Source organism: Coregonus lavaretus (genome assembly GCF_964263955.1).
Source record: "Coregonus lavaretus genome assembly, contig: HAP1_SCAFFOLD_959, whole genome shotgun sequence".
In the NCBI taxonomy this organism is placed as follows: Eukaryota; Metazoa; Chordata; class Actinopteri; order Salmoniformes; family Salmonidae; genus Coregonus; species Coregonus lavaretus.
The window spans coordinates 12501-35234 of NW_028165457.1; the positions used below are offsets into that span (position 1 = coordinate 12501).

General features: G+C 44.7%; 1 protein-coding gene across 1 annotated transcript in view; it reads right to left on the minus strand.

Annotated features, from left to right (window-relative positions):
- The window catches only part of tmc6b (transmembrane channel-like 6b), a 31551-nt gene extending 8850 nt beyond the window's left edge, over positions 1–22701 (minus strand). The window contains exons 1-14 of the mRNA XM_084190961.1: positions 22616–22701; positions 9553–9762; positions 8553–8668; positions 8206–8367; positions 7609–7779; positions 7350–7458; positions 6288–6369; positions 4374–4433; positions 4094–4291; positions 3666–3892; positions 2823–2967; positions 970–1125; positions 703–881; positions 364–454 (exon numbers count right to left, since the gene is read on the minus strand). Of these exons, the coding sequence (XP_084047087.1) occupies positions 364–454; positions 703–881; positions 970–1125; positions 2823–2967; positions 3666–3892; positions 4094–4291; positions 4374–4433; positions 6288–6369; positions 7350–7458; positions 7609–7779; positions 8206–8367; positions 8553–8668; positions 9553–9608 (1752 nt within the window). The 5' untranslated portion in view covers positions 9609–9762; positions 22616–22701. The remainder of the gene's footprint in view (positions 1–363; positions 455–702; positions 882–969; positions 1126–2822; positions 2968–3665; positions 3893–4093; positions 4292–4373; positions 4434–6287; positions 6370–7349; positions 7459–7608; positions 7780–8205; positions 8368–8552; positions 8669–9552; positions 9763–22615) is intronic.
- Positions 22702–22734: the final 33 nt, after the last annotated feature.

The window sequence follows — 22734 nt, forward strand, 5'->3', positions numbered from 1 at the left end:
GCAAAGCGCCATGCTCTACCAACTGAGCTACACGGGACTATATATCAACATCATCATCAATATCAACAACATCAATATTAACCACATCAATTTTAACCACATCAACAACATCATCAATATCAACATCTACAATATTAACATAATCAATATCAACAACATCAATATCAACATCATCAATATCAACAACAACACAGGAGACACCAGTCATAACAGCAGCACAGATTTCATTTTGAGCAAAATAGTTCTGGACACTGTCGAGTAGATAATGCTGTAATTGGAACGTTGGAACAGAATCGGAATGTTGTGAAGCAATTGGAACGTTGGGACAGAATCGGAATGCTGGAACGGGAATGTTCCTCTCACCTGCAGGCCGATGCTGTTGGGGTCAGAAGCGATCCGGCCCAGCCAATGGAAGCACAGCACTACGAGCACGCTCACTTTCAACATCAGGTTCCTCAAACACACAAATAGTAGATTTTTTAAATGTTTAGAACACACAGACAAACACACACACTTCTGTCAACTAGCAAGACTCTTGATTTCCATAAACTCTCCATTAACTTCCCATTAAGTCTGTAGGATGCACTTCCACCCCTCTACCTACAGATGGCGACGTATGTGCGTACGATGGGGGAGTCATACTCCTCCATCCACACAAAAACGTCTAAATTAAGTTTGTGGACTGCAGTTCCACCCCTCTACCTGCTGATGGAGACGTATGTGTGTACGCTGGGCGAGTCGTACTCCTCCATCCAGGCAGTAGCGTTGAAGAGGCCAGGGAGCAGGAGGTTGATGAGAGACACTACGACTGGCAGGGCTAACAGACTGGCTTCCTTCAGGAGAGGGTCCTTAGTGGGAATACGAGATCTGTACTGGAGGTCCTAGAGAGGGAGGAAGAAGGTGTGAAGGTGGAAGATGAAAGTGGAGGATGAAAGCAATGTACAGGAGCTGAAAAAGTGTGTCTCTTACCTTGTGCATGTACTCAGAGAAGTAGTACAGAGCTAGAACACAGGCCACAGTACTGCCTATACAGATGAACCATGCCAGACCATGTACTGTCACACGTCCTATTCTCTGACACACTGTCTTCTGGACATGCTTCCGATTAGTCTCCTCTAACAACTCCTACAGACCGAGAGAGAGAGAGACATGGTTACGATTAGTCTCCTCTAACAACTCCTACAGACAGAGAGAGAGAGAGAGACATGGTTACTATTAGTCTCCTCTAACAACTCCTACAGAGAGAGAGAGACATGGTTATGATTAGTCTCCTCTAACAACTCCTACAGACAGAGAGAGAGAGAGACATGCTTCCGATTAGTCTCCTCTAACAACTCCTACAGACAGAGAGAGAGAGAGAGACATGGTTACGATTAGTCTCCTCTAACAACTCCTACAGAGAGAGAGAGACATGGTTATGATTAGTCTCCTCTAACAACTCCTACAGACAGAGAGCGAGAGAGACATGCTTCCGATTAGTCTCCTCTAACAACTCCTACAGACAGAGAGAGAGAGACATGGTTACGATTAGTCTCCTCTAACAACTCCTACAGAGAGAGAGAGACATGGTTATGATTAGTCTCCTCTAACAACTCCTACAGAGAGAGAGACATGGTTACGATTAGTCTCCTCTAACAACTCCTACAGACAGAGAGAGAGAGAGACATGCTTCCGATTAGTCTCCTCTAACAACTCCTACAGAAAGAGAGAGAGACATAGTTACGATTAGTCTCCTCTATCAACTCCTACAGACAGAGAGAGAGAGAGACATGGTTACGATTAGTCTCCTCTAACAACTCCTACAGACAGAGAGAGACATGGTTACGATTAGTCTCCTCTATCAACTCCTACAGAGAGAGAGAGAGAGAGACATGGTTACTATTAGTCTCCTCTAACAACTCCTACAGAGAGAGAGAGAGAGACATGCTTACGATTAGTCTCCTCTAACAACTCCTACAGAGAGAGAGAGACATGGTTATGATTAGTCTCCTCTATCAACTCCTACAGAGAGAGAGACATGGTTACGATTAGTCTCCTCTAACAACTCCTACAGACAGAGAGAGAGAGAGAGAGACATGGTTACGATTAGTCTCCTCTAACAACTCCTACAGAGAGAGAGACATGGTTACGATTAGTCTCCTCTAACAACTCCTACAGAGAGAGAGAGAGACATGGTTACGATTAGTCTCCTCTAACAACTCCTACAGACAGAGAGAGAGAGAGAGACATGGTTACTATTAGTCTCCTCTAACAACTCCTACAGAGAGAGAGAGAGACATGGTTACGATTAGTCTCCTCTAACAACTGATCATGATTAATTAGGCGAATTAGCTTTTTCTCTTCAAGTTTTTTGCAAAACAAAACAAATATCTTATGTCATCACATTCCTGACTGACTAACAACATTATTGCATGTGTGTGTATGTGTGATGGGAGTGTGTGTGTGTATGGGAGTGTGTGTGTGTTTGGGAGTGTGTGTGTGTATGGGAGTGTGTGTGTGTATGGGAGTGTGTGTGTGTATGGGAGTGTGTGTGTGTATGGGAGTGTGTGTGTGTATGGGAGTGTGTGTGTGTGTATGGGAGTGTGTGTGTGTGTATGGGAGTGTGTGTGTGTATGGGAGTGTGTGTGTGTGTATGGGAGTGTGTGTGTGTATGGGAGTGTGTGTGGGATGTATAGGACGCTGTAAGGAGAATGTCCTTTGACAAATTAAAAGAAAACAAACTGGAGTAGCTCAATATTGACCTGGAAGTTCAAAAGGATACCGGACAAACACAAACAGTGTGTGTACGTGTCAAAGGAGCGTGCATCTGTACGTGTCCCTACCTTGAGTTGAGTGCAGATGTTTTCAGAGCGGAGTTTGACGGAGGTCTTCTTGATGACTTTAAAGTCCCAGGAAGTGAACACCTTCATCGCCAGGATACCATGAGACTTGTCTATACGGAAACTCTGACCAAACGACTTGGACATGCTGGGGGGAGGACACACACACACCCCTTACTTTGTGAACTGTTAGTCCTGTAAGTCCTGTCATTTAACATCTAAATACACTGAGTGTACAAAACATTAGGAACACCTGCTCTTTCCATGACAGACTGACTAGGTGAATCCAGGTGAAAACTATGATCCCTAATTGATGTCACTTGTTAAATCCACTTCAAATCAGTGTAGATGAAGGGGAGGAGACAGTTTACAGAAGGGTTTTTAAGCCTTGGGACAATTGAGACATGGATTGTGTATGTGTGCCATTCAGAGGGTGAATGGACAAGACAAAAGATTGAAGTGCCTTCGAACAGGGTATGGTAGTAGGTGCCAGGTGCACCGGTTTGAGTGTGTCAAGAACTGCAACGCTGCTGGGTTTTTCACGCTCAACAGTTTCCCGTGTGTATCAAGCATGGCCCACCACCCAAAGGACATCCAGCCAATTTGACACAACTGTGGGAAGCATTGGAGTCAACATGGGCCAGCATCCCTGTGGAACGCTTTCAACACCTTGTAGAGTCCATAACCCTGACAAATTGAGGCTGTTCTGAGGGCAAAAGGGGGTGCAACTCAGTATTAGGAAGGTGTTCCTAATGTTTGGTATACTCAGTGTACACTGAAGTAGTCTCTCTCTCTCTGACGAAAGACAGAGACACCCCCCCCACACACACACACACACACACACACCTGTAGACGAGGATGATGCAGGTGATGAAGAAAGCCCCTCCTATGGTGAAGAAGTACGCCAGGGGCATGTTGTAGGACAGCTTCACTCCACAGTCTGTTTCCATTGTCCTTTTAGATGGAGAGTGACTGGGCTGCTGGTCCATACCGCTACTACTGATACTACAGTTCTTATACAGGGTAGAGTTACTATAGTAACCATAGTACATCACTGAGTCTGAGAAATAACCCTGGGGAGAGGGAGAGAGAGAGAGAGAGGAGAGGAGAGAGAGAGCGAGAGGAGGGAGAGAGTGAGACGGGGGACGGAGAGGGGGAGGTATGTTTGGTATGAGGATACCCCTCCAGTGAGCAGCCTGGAGGGGTGTAATGCCTGGTGCTGTTTGGGGGTATGGGACAGTATGTTTGGTATGAGGTGAATGTCTGGTTCTTACCCCTCCAGTGAGCAGCTCCAGCCCAGAGAAGGCTACGTGTCCCTGGGTTAACCTGGGGGGGTGTACTGCCTGGGGCAGGGCCAGGAACAAAACCGTGACCAGGAACAGGAAGATGTTGAAGAAGAGGAGGGTCTTGACGAACAGGAAGTAGGAGAGGACGCCGGTGCCGAAACGACCGCTCACCCTCTTCAGCGCCACCTGGGGAAGAGGAACAGAGATAGTGAGAAAGAACAGAGAGAGAGAGAGAGAGAGAGAGAGAGAGAGAGAGAGAGAGACTTACCTGCCACAGTTGTAGGGAGTGGAGGAAGGACAGACAGCTGTACCAGCTATGTCTCAGAGCCTAGAGGAGAGGAGAGGAGAGGAGAGGAGAGGAGAGGAGAGGAGAGGAGAGGAGAGGAGAGGAGAGGAGAGGAGAGGGTCAGTGTCAAGTACAGTAATGTTTGTGTCCACATACTAACCCATTGAGCAGATAATTAGAATTATAGGAACACACACATTCTGTTTCCCCATGAACTAAAAAAGCCTCATAATAACTTAGTTGACATCTGAGAAACTCTTTGACGTAATGAGTAGGGACTTGTCTAAGGGAAATTACTTCATGATTCACGCTCACAGGGGCATTAAGTGTTGGGCAAGAGGGCTATAACACCATCAGTAGATACTGATACACACAGCTACAGGAAACACCCACCAACATCACATTACTGTCACAAAGATCTGTCTGTCTATGTGTGTCTGTCTGTGTGTCTGTGTGTGGCGAGCGCTGGGAGACTAAAGCTGTAAACCCCTGACTTGTACAGAAACTATGACAGACACGATGATTGCTGTCTAGACAGATCAGCTGATAAAATTAGTACCTCATTAGATGAGCGACTGTCCCACTACAGGAAGTAGAATGTAGAAGTAGAATGAGGTCACGGGGTGGTGACTCACGATGATGTAATACATGATAGTGGTGGCGTTCCTGCCTGACTACGTTGACAGACTCCTGCCAGATCTCACAAGGCCTGACTAGGTGTTGAACATATCAGATAGTAACCACATCATATGATACAGCAATCTGATGGCCAGCTGCAGTCCATGACGTGGTACTCCTGAGTGGCGCAGTGGTCTAAGGCACTGCATTGCAGTGCTAACTGTGCCACTAGAGATCCTGGTTCGAATCCAGGCTCTGTCGCAGCCGGCCGCGACCGGGAGACTCATGGGCGGCGCACAATTGGCCCAGCGTCGTCCAGGGTAGGGGAGGGAATGGCCGGCAGGGATGTAGCTCAGTTGATAGAGCATGGCGTTTGCAACGCCAGGGTTGTGGGTTTGATTCCCACGGGGGGCCAGTATAAAAAAAAAATATATGTGTTCACTAACTGTAAGTCGCTCTGGATAAGAGCGTCTGCTAAATGACTAAAATGTAAATGTAAATGTGGTGGCGCACAACCATTGGTTGATGCAATGCAACGCCTGAAATGTATCCGGGCAGGAACTGGACCAATGTCATATTTGAGCAGCGGATCTGACTGTGTTTGTCTGTGTGACTTACGTTGATGATGTTATACTTCAGCTGGCTACAGCAGGGGATCTGACTGTGTTTGTCTGTGTGACTTACGTTGATGATGTTATACTTCAGCTGGCTACAGCAGGGGATCTGACTGTGTTTGTCTGTGTGACTTACGTTGATGATGTTATACTTCAGCTGGCTACAGCAGGGGATCTGACTGTGTTTGTCTGTGTGACTTACGTTGATGATGTTATACTTCAGCTGGCTACAGCAGGGGATCTGACTGTGTTTGTCTGTGTGACTTACGTTGATGATGTTATACTTCAGCTGGCTACAGCAGGGGATCTGACTGTGTTTGTCTGTGTGACTTACGTTGATGATGTTATACTTCAGCTGGCTACAGCAGGGGATCTGACTGTGTTTGTCTGTGTGACTTACGTTGATGATGTTATACTTCAGCTGGCTACAGCAGGGGATCTGACTGTGTTTGTCTGTGTGACTTACGTTGATGATGTTATACTTCAGCTGGCTACAGCAGGGGATCTGACTGTGTTTGTCTGTGTGACTTACGTTGATGATGTTATACTTCAGCTGGCTACAGCAGGGGATCTGACTGTGTTTGTCTGTGTGACTTACGTTGATGATGTTATACTTCAGCTGGCTACAGCAGGGGATCTGACTGTGTTTGTCTGTGTGACTTACGTTGATGATGTTATACTTCAGCTGGCTACAGCAGGGGATCTGACTGTGTTTGGAGCGTAGACCCTTCCTATCAGCCAACCTCCTGGAGAGAGAGAGATGGGGAGAGAGAGAGAGAGGAATGATGGGAGACAGAAGGATGGGGGAGAGAGAGAGAGGGACAGGGGGAGAGAGAGAGGGACGGGGGGAGAGAGAGAGGGACGGGGGGAGAGAGAGGGATGGGGGTTACAAGATGATACACAAGTGAGTGACAGACAGAGGAATAGAGGATGAGACCATGACAACTATTGATAGAGCTGCAGAGAGGAGGAGGAGAGAGAGAGAATAATGAGAGGGAAGAGTCTGACAGAAAGAGAGTGATAGGATAAGAAAGAGAGAGAGAGAGGTGATAGAGGAGTGCAGATACCTTAGTTCACTCTTCTCTGCCACAGAGGGAGGCATGGCTCAGAGCATCAGAGAGATAGAGACAGCAGGATAGAGGGATGGAGAAAGAGAGAGAGAGGGGTGATAGAGGGATGGAGAAAGAGAGAGAGAGGTGATAGAGGGATGGAGAAAGAGAGAGAGAGGGGTGATAGAGGGATGGAGAAAGAGAGAGAGAGGGGTGATAGAGGGATGGAGAAAGAGAGAGAGAGGTGATAGAGGGATGGAGAAAGAGAGGGGTGATAGAGGGATGGAGAAAGAGAGAGAGAGGTGATAGAGGGATGGAGAAAGAGAGAGAGAGGGGTGATAGAGGGATGGAGAAAGAGAGAGAGAGGGGTGATAGAGGGATGGAGAAAGAGAGAGAGAGGGGTGATAGAGGGATGGAGAAAGAGAGAGAGAGAGGGGTGATAGAGGGATGGAGAAAGAGAGAGAGAGGGGTGATAGAGGGATGGAGAAAGAGAGAGAGAGAGGGGTGATAGAGGGATGGAGAAAGAGAGAGAGAGGGGTGATAGAGGGATGGAGAAAGAGAGAGAGAGAGGTGATAGAGGGATGGAGAAAGAGAGAGAGAGAGGGGTGATAGAGGGATGGAGAAAGAGAGAGAGAGAGAGAGAGAGAGAGAGAGAGGTGATAGAGGAGTGTAGATACCTTAGTTCACTCTTCTCAGCCACAGACAGAGGCATGGCTCGCAGCATCCTGACCCGGTCACTCAGAGAGAGGTTCTGAAGGTTGTTGACCAGGTGGTCACGCTTACGCCCTGCAGCGCGCACGCAAAGACACACACACACAGATGGACAGATGCACGGACACACACACACATTAGTTATGCGTAGGTTATGACATCATTACAACAAAAATGTTGGTATTTCAGTGTGTGTGTGTGTAACGTTTACGCAAGTGACCTCACCCTCCCCTTCCACGCCTTCGGTCTCCACGCCTCCCGTCTCCACGCCGTAACCACGGATACTGGGTCGTGCGGAGCGGGAAAAGTATTTTATGGAAGGTCTGCTCTGTCTGCGTCTCCTCAACTTCATGGTCTTGTTACAGTACTGAGAGATGATAGCACCTCGACTGCGACCTAGAGAGAGGAGAGAAAGTGAAGAGGTGTGTGTGTAGATGCATGGTTCCTAAACTGTCTGATAGACGGACAGAACTCTACTTTGTGCCATGGTGTTTTTAGAGCCACTGTGTTAGATACAGTATCTGTTGATGGGTTGATAGTGGCTGACTGGCTGACTGACTGACTGACTGACTGACTGGCTGACTGACTGGCTGACTGGCTGACTGACTGGCTGGCTGACTGGCTGCTGGTGCACCTGCTAGAGGAACTAACAGTCACACGACAATGGCAGAAATAGTTTTGACTTCTGAAACTACCTCTCTCTCATGAAGTGTGAAAAGAAGAAATACTAGTTAGGTGTACATACAGCTGTCTTAAGACTGTAATAACAGTGTCGTAGAGGTTTCATAAGTGTGTCATAAGGGTGTCGTAGGGGTGACTTACCGATGGTGCGGCTGGGCATGGAGGAGAGGACTCTGAGGGTGGCGGAGGACCAGCGTTCCTCTATAAGGGGGTCTAACTGTCTCCCCTCCTCCCCCTCCTCCCCCCTCCCCTGGCCCCCACGCCATATCTCCCGACCAGGGCTGGACAGGTACGCTACACTGTCTGGAGATAGGAGAGTATGAGGTTTATGGAGGTATACACACACACACACACACACATATAAAACTCACACCAGCAGACACCAACACATGAAGACATGCACACTAACACTGTCTTTCCCTCCTACACATTCAAGCAGTCACACACACAGTCTCACTCGCATATATGCACGCACACACAAACACTACCTCTTTCCTCCTCATCCAGTTCCCTCTGTAGTTCCTGCAGCTCAAAGGCTTCCTGTCTCTGATCCTCTATCAGCTGGTTAAAGGAGTCATGGACCCCCTCCTCATCCACTGGGCTCCTATTACAGAGAGAGAGAGAGAGAGAGAGAGAGAGAGGGAGAGAGAGAGAGAGGGAGAGAAGGAGCGAGAGAGAGCGAGAGGAGAGAGGGAGGGAGAGGCGGAGAGAGAGGAGAGAGGGAGGGAGAGAGAGGGGGAGAGAGAGGGGGAGAGAGAGGGGGAGAGAGAGGGAGAGGATGAGAGAGAGAGAGGGGGGGGGGTGAGAGAGAGAGAGTAAGAGAGAGATGAGAGGGTACTTCAGTGGGTCGGATACAAACAGACATACATACACTTCTAACCACTAAAAACAAACACACCCCTAACCAGTAACCACTGTTCAGAAAAACAGACAGACATTGTGTAAACACTCCCTCACCACTAGGCTTTGACCACCTTGATAAGCACTGACAACTCTTCATATTAAATATTTCATGGCCTTTAAGACCTAATTCGAAAGGAACCACAATCACAAGCCTTTTGCTCCCCAGGGAACCTGCAGTTGAACACCACAGGAAGAGACTCACTCAGAAGATTCTCCTCAGTAATACAAGAACACACACACACACACACACACACACACACACACACACACACACACACAAACACACACACAACAAAGGAACAAAGACTATTCAAACAGTCAAACAAACACAGTCAGTCTGTTCTGTGGGAACAATGGGTCTGGCTGGATACTGGTACTGTACAGAACTGGGCCTCAAAGAGTTGCCTCAAAGAACATCAAACAGACAGTTAACTGTCATTGTCTTATTTTAACCCTCTCTTCTGTTTACCAAAACATCAACACATCAGAGAGTGTTTGATACCATTCCATTCACTCCATTCCAGCCATTATTATGAGTCGTCCTCCCCTCAGCAGCCTCCATTGGTATAGTCTAATAATACTCACTCCAGGCCAGCCTCCATGTGGTGAGGAGTCAGGTCAAAGTTGACATTGTGATCCATCTCTCTCTCTCAGTCTCTCCTCTCCAGTCTGTCTTGTCCTCTTTATCCTTCTGTCCGTCCGTCAATCTCTGTCCACCAATCACAGAGAAGGGTCACACCCTTGTCCGCCTAGTCCCGCCTCTCCACTCTCCTAGCATAGTGTTGCAAAAACTACCTGAGAGAGAGAGAGAGGGGGAGCGAGAGAGAGAGAGAGAGAGGAATGTTAGGAATCATGGTAAACGAGTTGTGGCAATTGAAGGTCTCTCCTCTCCTTCGTGTTTCAGCTTGTCTTCTAGTAGCACTGTTGTAGCACCTGGACAAACACACACACACACACACCTCGTTTACCTCGTAAAAGCAGTTCTTTATCATACCAACAAAACACAGTAACAGCAGCTGGTGTGTGTGTGTATCACCAGTGAAGTGTTAGAATACAATACTAGGCCTACATCATACTAGGCCTACACACCAAGCATATGATTATGTGATGGATAGGAGAGCCACCACCATCCATTCACATTGTAATGAGCATTTTGTGGCCGGATATCTTTCTGATCGCATGAGTTCTAGAATGCTGCTCATGCACCAGAACTGATTATGAATATTCATGAGGTTGGTAAGAGAGAGAGAATTCTTTGTCAGACCAATTTGTACTGCGTCATGGGGGAGGGGGGGGGGGAGGGGGGGCATTGTAGGAGTTCAGGCTTGTTTAATCCTAAAATCTATGTTGCGTTGTTTAGTCCCAACTCAAATACAAAGAAGACACTTCCTGTCCTGTTGCTTTGAAACACATTTAAACCCATGTAGCGTAATTACAAACATCATGCTTATTACAAACTGGAGGTGGTGTGTGTCCTAGCGATTAGAGTTCAAGAAAATTCATACCAGCTAATAAACTAAAGACTAAAGCCTCTGTAACAGAAACAAGGCTTAAATCAAAACATGTGTGTTTGTATCACCACTGAAGTGTTGGAATTACTGTTTGAATAGAGTTTTACCATACTAGGCCTATGTGTGTGTTCAGAGTTGAACCAAAACAGACTTACCAGAGATGTAAAGCTCAGAGCGAACAAAGAACAAGGAAATGATCAGAGAAAATCAATAAAGTATATGATTATGACCGTGGCTGAGAACACAGAACCCCGCGGCGATTTGAACGAACATTCAAGGCCATTATGAAGGCTACAACATTCTGTCTGTTGTAACGGATATTGCAGATACACAAGCAGGACGTAGTCCCTACACATTGGAGCAAAAACAATCTGCGTTTTGTGTGATGACGTAGGCTAATCTTTGTAGTTGCTGCCATATCGTAATCATCAGCCAGAGTTGCTGAAAAATAACACTACTACTCTGACTGCCTGTCTGCCTCCTGCTTAGCCAATGTTTGCAATGATGATTAAAAAAAGAACATTACATCGCTAATTAGACTGCGTGTCTGTGTCTTGCTTGTTTAATATGCTGCCTAGATAGCTGCATGTAACTCCCCACTTGAGTTTTGCATTGGTACAAAAAACGAACTGCGAGTTTGTACGAACATGTTGATCATGTCTTTTGTGTACAACATGTAAATAGCTGCCTGTAGCCCAACTCCCCTCCTGAAAAAAGAACCTGAAATCGTGTCTACTGGGACAGGGAAGGCAGTAGTTGGAACATGTCAATCATGTCCTTTGTGTACAACATGAAGTTTTGTAGGCTACACCAGACAATGGCCCTTATCGCCGATCAAGGAGGGGGAAGCTGCAGCGGAGCACTGAGCAGCAGCTACTTTAAAAAAGAAATCCTGCACATGCACAGAAATCTGCATCTTTAGCCACGGCAAAATCAGGTTTCCAGAAAACCCAGAACCACAGCCACTGATTATGATTATTGCTCTGTGTGCTGGTAGTGTTCTAGTGTGCTTGACCTCTTCACAAAGACCATGTGACCCTTCAAACACAAAACAAAACAGTCTTTAACGTGACAGGATATATATATATTAGGGGTGTAACGATCCATCTACTACATCGATGTATCAATTTATATTCCTATGATCCATCTACATCGATCTGTGCTCGGCGAGTTGGCCTTTTGGACAACATATATCAATCTAACATCGTTTTAAAATGTAATAAATCGATTGTATCAATACTAGGAAATAACCCATTGGATTTAAGCACGTCAGACTTTATATGGATGTTTTTTCTTAGCACTTTTAATGATAAAGGCTTGAAACATTACTCGATTCAGTCTGCCTATCCGTGACGTCATCGCCCCGCGCCAGCAGCAGCGCAAAGGAAATTATCAAGCCACCATTGCGGTCCTTACAAGAAACAGGAATCTAGGAAACTTCACCTGCACTGTCCAGTATCCAGGTATTTATTTCAGTTGAATTTTTGGCTAAAAGGTTACTGAATCGATTTCAAGTCACTGAATCGTTTCGGATCGTATCGTTCTAAATGAACCAATATCGTCCTTGAATCGTATCGACAACCACGAATCGTGATACAAATCGAATCGTTGTTAAAACGAATCGTTACACCCCTATATATATATATATATATATATATATATATATATATATATATATATATATATATATATATATATATATTTGACACCGGTTTTTGTGTGTGAGTGTTTCATGCATGTGTGCGTATGTATGTAGGGCCTTATAAAATCAGTTTTATTTTTAGCCTGATTCCGTTTAGTGTTTTTCAAAATTCTGTTTTATTTTTCCAGGTTTCTGTTTTCTTCAGGTTTTCGCTCTCAAAATCACACCTTTTTAATAGAAAAACAACTAAATTGGATGTTGTAAGTCCACAACACTTAAACCACATCAGAAGACCAGGTCTGGGAAAAACAAGAAATTTAGATTTTGGGGTTTAGTTGCCCTTTAATGCAAGTGAGCACCAGGAAGAGATTGTTGTTTGGTTAGCTATGTTTTTGTAGCGCTCATGTGATTGCAAAATGTTGCTAAACAAATGGCCACTGGATTGATGATATCATTCTTCCAGGTTGGCATAGGCTACTTTGTAGTTAACATTTAAATGAGAAGGTTTTTGGGAAAGCCTTTCCATCTCTACCAGAAGAAGGTTATCATTAGCATCGTCGCTAACAGCCAAACAAAGTGTAGACATACACACAGGGGCATTTCTGTGCCGTTTCAGAAAGTTGCAGGAAAATACGAATCACTGATGCATTTTGTTAATGTCTTATGACAAACTTGCGCAAATTAATGCATTTTCGAATAAGTTCATTGATTTCCTACTAATTTCAATAAAATGTTGAATATTGTTGAATTCCGTTTTAATGTCTGGATTCCTTGATTCCGTCCGCAGCGCTGATTGTTTAGGGCCCTATATGTGTGTGTGTGTGTCTTGGTTGGAGTTCCATGGTTCTTTTCCTGGAACAGTCAACTTCTCTGTGATGACCTCATCAGAGGCAGACAGCTGAGGGCAGATCTGATTGGCTCCTGGCCAAAGGGCATTGCACTGTGGAAGTTAATGGATTCAACATGTTCATTCTACACATCCTGTCTAACTTCTCACTAGTCTATATTCTCTCTCCTCTCTCGCTCTCTTATCTCTGTCTTTATCTCTCCATCATAGATATTCTCTCTTTCTCTCCTACAGACCCATTCTCTCTCTCTAACTTACTCTCTTTCTTTGAACTTTTCACTCCAAATCTCTAATGTCTTGGTCAGGTCTGTCTGTGCTTTGGAGTCCATTCAAATCCATAACCTAGGGATTTCCATATTTTCTCACATCTTCCCCCTCTTGAGTCTCTCTCTCTCTGTCTTTCTCTCTACATTCTCTCCCTCTGTCTTTCCCTCTCTGCCTCCCTCGCTCTCTTTCTTTATTTCACACTCCATTATCTCCAACTCTGTCAATGCTCCAACTCTCCAGTCACTGACTGTCTTTCTGCTCCTCTGTCCTCCCTTCCTCAATTCTCTCACTCTCCCGGGGCATATTGTCAGACTGCTGGTCTTATCACAGAGACAAGACCCAAATGGCACCCTATTCCCTATATAGTGCACTACCTTTGACCAGGGCCCATGTCCCCTTTCTCTGTGTGTGTGTGTGTGTGTGTGTGTTCGTGTGTGTGCATGCGTGAACATCAGTGTCTGTGTGTGTGTGTGTGTGTCACTGTCAACAACCCCTGAACATCTTCCTCCAGGTCAAAGTTTATCTGTACTACAGCCAAACAACGCAAATCATGCAGGCCTGTCAGTGAAAACACAGTGATGAGAAACAGATTTACTGCACTGTCTAACAACGGCAGATTAGCAAGAAGATACAGTATACTTACAGAATAACACTAATATACTTATGAGTATTTTATAAATGCAAAGTTAAAGTTGCTGTGGAGGAGAAACAGTATGTAAACTTAGAACTATATATGTAGGCCCAGGGCAGGGTTCCCCAACTGGCGGCCCAGCGGTTTTATTTGGCCCCCCAAGTTTTCTGAGCAAAAAAATGTAAGCAAGGTTTGAAATGATTATGATTTAGTCAAACATATCTGTTTGGGCTTCTTGCGGTCAATTTGCAGTCTACAAAATATTTATTTGCAATTATGTTCCGGCCGGAGGAGAGGGAGGGAGAGAGGGAGGAGGAGAGGGGAGGGAGGGAGGAGGGGAGGGAGGGAGAGAGGGAGGGAGGAGGGGAGGAGGGAGGGAGAAAGAGAGAAAGAGAGAGGAGGAGAGGGAGAGAGGGAGGAGGAGAGGGTTGGAGGAGAGGGTTGGAGGAGAGGGTTGGAGGAGAGGGTTGGAGGAGAGGGAGGAGGAGAGGGAGGAGGAGAGGGTTGGAGGAGAGGGAGGAGGAGAGGGTTGGAGGAGAGGGTATAAGGGGGTCAAATGAGGGGGTGGGGCTGACAGGGTAGATGGGAATATTTGGTCAGTCTGACAGTTTTTATCGGCTGACTGATAATCAGTTCACACAATGGTAAAACTAACAGAGGAGAGAGAGAGACAGACAGACAGGAAACAGAATCAGCACACAGAACAGAAAAAGTCTAAGGACTGCTGTATCAGAAGCACAGAACTATAATTATTTGTCTACGGGCAGAAGCAAGGTCCTCTTGTTTTTCAGTGCATTGTGTTGTCACTCAGTTGAGGGAACAGAGGAAAATAAAAAACAACAGAGAGACTCCCCAGATAACTATGTGAACGGAACAAAGAAAAGAGAGTGGTTCAGAGAGCGGAACAAATCAAAAAAGAGGGGTTCAGAGAGAGAGAGAGAGAGAGAGAGATTCCACAAAGCCATACATCGTCAGGAAGAGAGAGAGAGGGATAGGGAGAATGAGAAAGGGTCAAGGATATGAGAGAGAGAGACTGGGCGTATATGCCTAATGTGAGAAAAATGAAGAGGGAGTAAAAGATAGAGGAGAGAAAGAGAATGGAGGAAACCTGGAAGTAATTCCACAGACTGACACACAGCTCTGTAATTACACTGCCCTGTTGTGCTAAAGTTCTCCCCGTGTCGTCACGGCAACAGAACAGACCAGTATTCTGCTGTCAACTGTCACTAGGCCAAGACAACTAAACTTAGGGTGGGTCCCGGGGTAGATGAAGGCCCACAGACAATACAAGTATAGTCTAACAGAGGCTAAATACCCGCATAGATACAGTTCCTATTGACTTCTAACTGTGGAAGTTTCCCATCTTGGGTCATTTCCCCCACTAATGGTTAAGGTTAGGATTGGGGGAGGGGACACTGACCCTAGATCTGTACCTAGGGGAAACTTCACCCCAGAGCATTGAATTCACTGTGGAAGTAGGAGTAAGATGAACTGAAGTTGGCCCTGGCCTGGTTTCTAGGACACAGATCAAACCTAGCCTAGTCCTGGACTAAAACGCATGCTCAATGAAGAATCTTCATTTGAAATGCCTTTTAAATCCAGGACTAAGCTTAATCTGTGTCCACCTATCCCGGAAACTGACCTTAGAATCTCTAGCCTGGTACTATATCTATTTGTGCTGTTATGCCAACTCATTGTCATCATGACAACTGTCAAGTTTGCCATGATGAAAATGTTCGGGATGACAATGAGTGACAAGCAGTAGTCAATAAAGCACAAACAGACTGGCACTCAGGCTATAGCCTAGATTCACTACAGACAGGTAGCTCTCAGAGCACTCTTGTTCTCTTCACTGCAACAACAACAACACATTAAAAAGAATGCCCAGGTAATGAGCTAAGAAGCTATCTAACGTTATAACACAAAGCTATCCCCCAGTATGCAGCCAAGCAAGGTGTGTGTGTCTTCTCTCTGTGTCATGTGCTCTTTTAAATTGGTCGCTGCATTTTCCCCAACTGAAGTTGGTGTAGGCTACATTTGGCCCAATTATAGTTGACCTATAAAAACAAACGATCAACTTTGAAACATCGGTCATACTGGCGCGTTTGAGACGTTTTTCTGCAAGCGCTGGAATTCACTGACTGATTCTGCAACTTTGCAGCCAGCAGCAAAAACCTACACCCAAGGCAGTCGACATGAATGAACGACAGGTTCTGCCTGACAACGTCGCCCGCAATGCATACCATTGCCAATGGTTCTCTTTCCGTTGGCTTTAATTCACAACGAAACTAGCCTACCTAGCTAGACCTCAAAGCATCGTAAACAACCTACACTTGTAAGCTTGTTGTTCCTGTTATTAATGGTGCTTTGCCTTTGATTTTTGGTTGTTGTGGTTGGTTTATTCTAAACCTGTCTGTCACTCAAACGTTTCAGACTGAACAGTTACAATATCTTGGAACCTACAGCGGACAAACGGTTTCTCGACCTTTTTGGCGTGTGCAAATGAATGGAAAGGAAAACGACAATGTAATATTAAAAAAGATACAGTCAGCCATTCGTTCGGTTCACTCACCCACTTCATAACTTGCGAAACTCGTTCAAGCTTAAACCTGCGGTGCCGGCGGAGTAGATCCGTCTTTTTCTCTAACGCTACAAAATACTTCAGCATTGTAAGCAGCTGGAACGAACCATTGTCGCCTCTCGGGGTGACGATATCATTATCCTCGCGCATTGAACAGTTGTAACGGACAATAGGTAGACTTTTACGGAGAAAGAGTTTACCGGTTGTCTCAACATGGGGTTTATATTTCAGTTCAAGATAAACCGCCGCTGTGTGTTTATCATTTCTATGTTGGGACCGCAAAGTTCCCCCCAAATAAAGTTTTCCACCGAATGGAACATTCCTATTCATTGCTCGAAATCCTTCTTCAAATGTTTTTCACAAGCTATACAATTCCATAGACAGCTGTGTCAGTCGAGTACATTTCCTTGGGAAGAAAAGTTGGGAAAGTCTGTCCTTTCTAGATAAATGTTTTATAGCTTATCATTCATAAAACACATTTCAACAAACGTATAGGCTAGCCTTCTTAGGCTACTTTAGGCTAAACGTCTCCAATACAGGTGGGCCTAAACATTTGTGAATTCATCAATTTGGCCAAATCAAGTAGGCTACTCCATTGAGAGAGCCTAATCTGGTCAATGTGTGAGAGATTGTCTGGGTGTGTTTTATTCACAACTTCTATTGCACAATATGTTCCCTGGTCTGTTGTAGCCTAAAGGCAGCCTTTAAAAAGAAGAAAAAAAATGTAACCTTTATTTAACTTGTTAAGAACAAATTATTATTTACGATGAAACATACAAACGGAAGAATGGTAATCTGAGAGGTTGAAATTACCTGTGTGCTGTTGATCAGGTGATTTTTCTGTATCCTATTTCTTGTATTGAAAGTTACAATAATGAGGTCTGTCTGACACACCTGGCCACACCTACTGTACATATCAGCTCGCTTCAAAGACCTCTGGGTAATGTAGTTTTTGATGAATGACTGAAAGGAGAAACATATTTTTCAAAACTACAACCTCTCTCTCTACATCTCCATTCCCCTGTCTCTAACTCTTCCTTCACCCTCTTTCTATCTGTCCATCTCCCCCACTATTTCTCACTCTCTTTCTCTCTTCATTCCTTCAGAGACACATCACTCCCCTCCCTTCACTATCTCAGCTGAGATTCAGACTAACCACACTTGTAACCGTACCGCCATGAAAAGTAACCTGTACACATGGGTGGAAATGCAGTTAAGGCGGCATCCCAAATTACACCCTATTCCATACTTACTGCAATACTTTTGACCAGAGCCCTATGGGCCATGGTCAAAATTAGTGCACTATATAGGGAATAGGGTGCCATTTGTGACGCTAACTAAGTAACTCTCAGAAGATGCTTGGGGAAAAGGGTTACAACCAGAGTGTTTGTGTCTCAGGTGAAGAGGGTGGATCTGATCTCCATCACCTAGGACTTGACATAGATTAAATAGATTAATCAAATCTCACATTGTTGTCAATTTTTGCTAAATCTTGCATGCTTTCTCAAACAGCTGTAACTGTATACGCATTCGTAAATCAGGTTCTTTCTTGAGTTGGGCTCTGGGATGTAACAACCGTTGAGCATCTGATCTTATGGTTGATTGTGGAGGAAAGGGGTTGAGTGTGTTAGAGTATGTGCGTGTGTGTGTGTGTGTGTGTGTTTTTCCCACATCTGTTGCAAGGGGGTAAGGATGTTAGGGAGAATATAGGATGAACCACAATAATTGTTTGCTAAAATAATAATTGCTTGTCAAAAATGTAATGGCAATCCGGGTTATAGGTTAAAATCCTACGCATGAACTGCCAACATTATTACGCATATTAATTGATAATGATGGAAAATAAGATATGCAAGATATTTGAATAGATATATATTTTTAAATAGCTATATATATATATATTGAGGTGAGAGCATTGGAAATGCTTTTGGCGGTTGACCTGCTTCTGTTTTGTGGGTGGCACTGTGTGCTGTTTTCGATGGATGGGTCCTGGCCTCTCGGGGGCCTAGGGATCCGGGGGGATGGGGGTGGTATGCCGATCACTGGGATGACAGCTCAACTTGGGATGGGGAGGGGCTTTAGCGGGGGAATTAGTGGAGAACAATTGGAGGGTTACTTAGTAGCAATGCAAATATCATGGTACAGCTATATGGACACTCAATTACTATGGTATTTTTTATTGGTAAATTTACAAACATATATAATGATAAATAGATTTGAAACATGTATCTCATTATGGTATATGGTGAAATAAGTATAGCCAGTTAAAATTGTAATGGCTTAGCAGATAATAACAAAAGAAAAACAATATTTACATGGCTCAAAGAGAAGGAATATAATATCTATTGTTTACAGGAAACTCATTCAACAATTCTAGATGAAGTTGCGTGGAAAAAGGAATGGGGGGGGGGAATAGACTCCTCCCATGGGCAAAGAAACACAAAAGGGGTGATGATATTAATTAACAGTAATTTCGATTCGAATATGCAAATTGTCCAAACAGATACGCAAGGTAGATGGATTATTTTAAATATGTTATTGGAACATAAACAGATATGGCTCATTAACCTTTACGGACCAAATAATGATGATCCACACTTATTTGACAATATACAGTGGGGAGAACAAGTATTTGATACACTGCCGATTTTGCAGGTTTTCCTACTTACAAAGCATGTAGAGGTCTGTAAGTTTTATCATAGGTACACTTCAACTGTGAGAGACGGAATCTAAAACAAATATTCCGAAAATCACATTGTATGATTTTTAAGTAATTAATTTGCATTTTATTGCATGACATAAGTATTTGATCCATCAGAAAAGCAGAACTTAATATTTGGTACAGAAACCTTTGTTTGCAATTACAGAGATCATACGTTTCCTGTAGGTCTTGACCAGGTTTGCACACAATGCAGTAGGGATTTTGGCCCACTCCTCCGTACAGACCTTCTCCAGATCTCCTTAGTTGTCCTGGCTGTGTGTTTCGGGTCGTTGTCATGCTGGAAGACCCAGCCACGACCCATCTTCAATGCTCTTACTGAGGGAAGGAGGTTGTTGGCCAAGATCTCGCGATACATGGCCCCATCCATCCTTCCCTCAATGCGGTGCAGTCAACCTGTCCCCTTTGCAGAAAAGTATCCCAAAAGAATGATGTTTCCACCTCCATGCTTCACAGTTGGGATGGTGTTCTTGGGGTTGTACTCATCCTTCTTCTTCCTCCAAACACGGCGAGTGGAGTTTGACCAAAAAGCTCTATTTTTGTCTCATCAGACCACATGACCTTCTCCCATTCCTCCTCTGGATCATCCAGATGGTCATTGGCAAACTTCAGGCGGGCCTGGACATGCGCTGGCTTGAGCAGGGGGACTTTGCATGCGCTGCAGGATTTTAATCCATGACGGCGTAGTGTGTTACTAATGGTTTTCTTTGAGACTGTGGTCCCAGCTCTCTTCAGGTCATTGACCAGGTCCTGCCGTGTAGTTCTGGGCTGATCCCTCACCTTCCTCATGATCATTGATGCCCCACGAGGTGAGATCTTGCATGGAGCCCCAGACCGAGGGTGATAGACCGTCATCTTGAACTTCTTCCATTTTCTAATAATTGCGCCAACAGTTGTTGCCTTCTCACCAAGCTGCTTGCCTATTGTCCTGTAGCCCATCCCAGCCTTGTGCAGGTCTACAATTTTATCCCTGATGTCCTTACACAGCTCTCTGGTCTTGTCCATTGTGGAGAGGTTGGAGTCTGTTTGATTGAGTGTGTGGACAGGTGTCTTTTATACAGGTAACGAGTTCAAACAGGTGCAGTTAATACAGGTAATGAGTGGAGAACAGGAGGGCTTCTTAAAGAAAAACTAACAGGTCTGTGAGAGCTGGAATTCTTACTGGTTGGTAGGTGATCAAATACTTATGTCATGCAATAAAATGCAAATTAATTACTTAAAAATCATACAATGTGATTTTCTGGATTTTTGTTTTAGATTCCGTCTCTCACCGTTGAAGTGTACATATGATAAAAATTACAGACCTCTACATGCTTTGTATGTAGGAAAACCTGCAAAATCGGCAGTGTATCAAATACTTGTTCTCCCCACTGTATATCTATATATTTGCGAGAAAAAAAAACATATGGGGGATTGGAAGTGATGCAGATAATTACATTGATGGAAGTTACAATCTATCTGCAATATCAAAGCTGATCTGCCCCCCCCCCCCCCAAAAAAAGTAAAAAAGTAACTCTTGGAATCCACCTATGTGAAATCCTTGATTTAACCTAAACAGACCATTTTTTACTAGCTTGGTCCCAGATCTGTTTGGGTCATCAGGCCACTCCTTGTCATGCAAAACAGCATTAAAGGAGTGGCAAGGAGTGGAATGATAACACAAACAGACTGGTACCCAGGCTACATTTTTAGATGCTAGAGATGATTTCACTGCTCCACTATTTACACCCGGACTGCATGGACAACCATGCAACCATTTTGCAGCCATGCAGCCAGCATTTCACAGCCTGTATTTGGCACCACATGAGAGGGATGTAGCTCAGTTGGTAGAGCATGGCGTTTGCAATGCCAGGGTTGTGGGTTCGATTCCCACGGGGGGCCAGTATGAAAAAGAAAAAAATGATGTATGGATAAGAGCGTCTGCTAAATGACTAAAATGTAACTGTAAGCTCACATTAACGTCTTAGTCCTTCTGCAGATGCTCTTATCCAGAGCATGTTTTACAATCAGTGGTGCATTCAACCAAGATAGGTAAAACAACCACAAGCTGCACCAACTGTTTGCTTTAGTTTCCATAGCCTACAGTAGGGGCGGCAGGTAGCCTAGTGGTTAAGAGCGTTGGGCAAGTAACCGAAAGGTCGCTGGTTTGAATCCCCGAGCCGGCAAGGTGGGAAAATCTGCCTTTCTGCCCTTGAGCGAGGCAGTTAACCTCCAACAACTGCTCCACAGGAGCTGTGGACATCGAGTAAGGCAGCCCCCTGCACCTCTCTGATTCAGAGGGGTTGGGTTAAATGTGGAAGACTCATTTTGGTTGAATACATTCAGTTGTGCAACTGACAAGGAAGCTGCTTTCCTTTGTCAGTAGGCCTATACATGATAATTCCATCTGTGGTTTGAGTAGGTGGTGAACACACACACTAGCTAGCTTTTCAGCAGAATCCTCTCCTAGATTCTCACCAACAGTTTCAGAATTACTATGGCCTATGATCAGTCTTCATTGCACTCAACCACACACGCACATTTTAAATACTTTATTTGATTCCACAAATCACATTACATCATAAAGGATTCAAACATTTCAAAGGCCGTTGACTCAAGGACACTTACGGAAACAAAAAGTATATCCTCCACACAGCTATGCTGCCCATAACGGCTGAAACAGAGCAGTACCTTCTCCCCCACACAGCTATGCTACCCATAACGGCTGAAACAGAGCAGTACTAAGCCAGTTGTTTTGCCCTACTCTTAGGCAGGCCTGCAATCTGAAGGCCACGTACTGTGAGCCTGTGTACGTGGCCGAGACGACCAAATATCACCAACTTGCATTTGCATCTCAGGCTGTCCAAGCCTGATATGAGGTGCTGCTATTTCAGGAGCGTTTCAGAAAAGGCCTGCTCCGTGCAATCTCTCTTGGACAGATTCTCATGGAGGAAATGATTAAACTTTCGCAAGAGAATTTGACTTCTAGGTAACCAAGATTATGCTCCATGTAACAATCGAATGAGCAACATCACTTCCAAAATCAGCACCTCCCTCTGGCCTCCCCCCACAACAACAATATCAGATTTATTCAGCATACAAAAAAGCACATCATCAACACACACACACACACACACACACACACACACACACACACACACACACACACACACACAGTCTTGCGCAGCTAAACATGTGGGGACATACAATTCAGTCCCATTCAAAATCCTATTTTCCCTAAACCTAACCCTAACCCTAACCCTAACCCTAACCTTAACCCTAACCCTAACCCTAACCCTAACCCTAACCTTAACCCAAAACCTAACCCTAAACCTAAACCTAACCCTAGCTCCTAACCTTAACCCTAAACCTAACTCTAACACTAATTCTCACCTTAACCCTAAACCACACAAGTATAGTTAAACATGTCCACACACAAACACACACACACACACACACTGACCAACTTACCTGCTCTGGACCCTCTCCATTCCGCTTCTCTTCGACCTAGTCCAGCCGGCCTGTTAGCAGTGTGTATGTATATAAGTGTGTATGTATGTAAGTGTGCATTTGTGTGTGTGTGTCTTCCT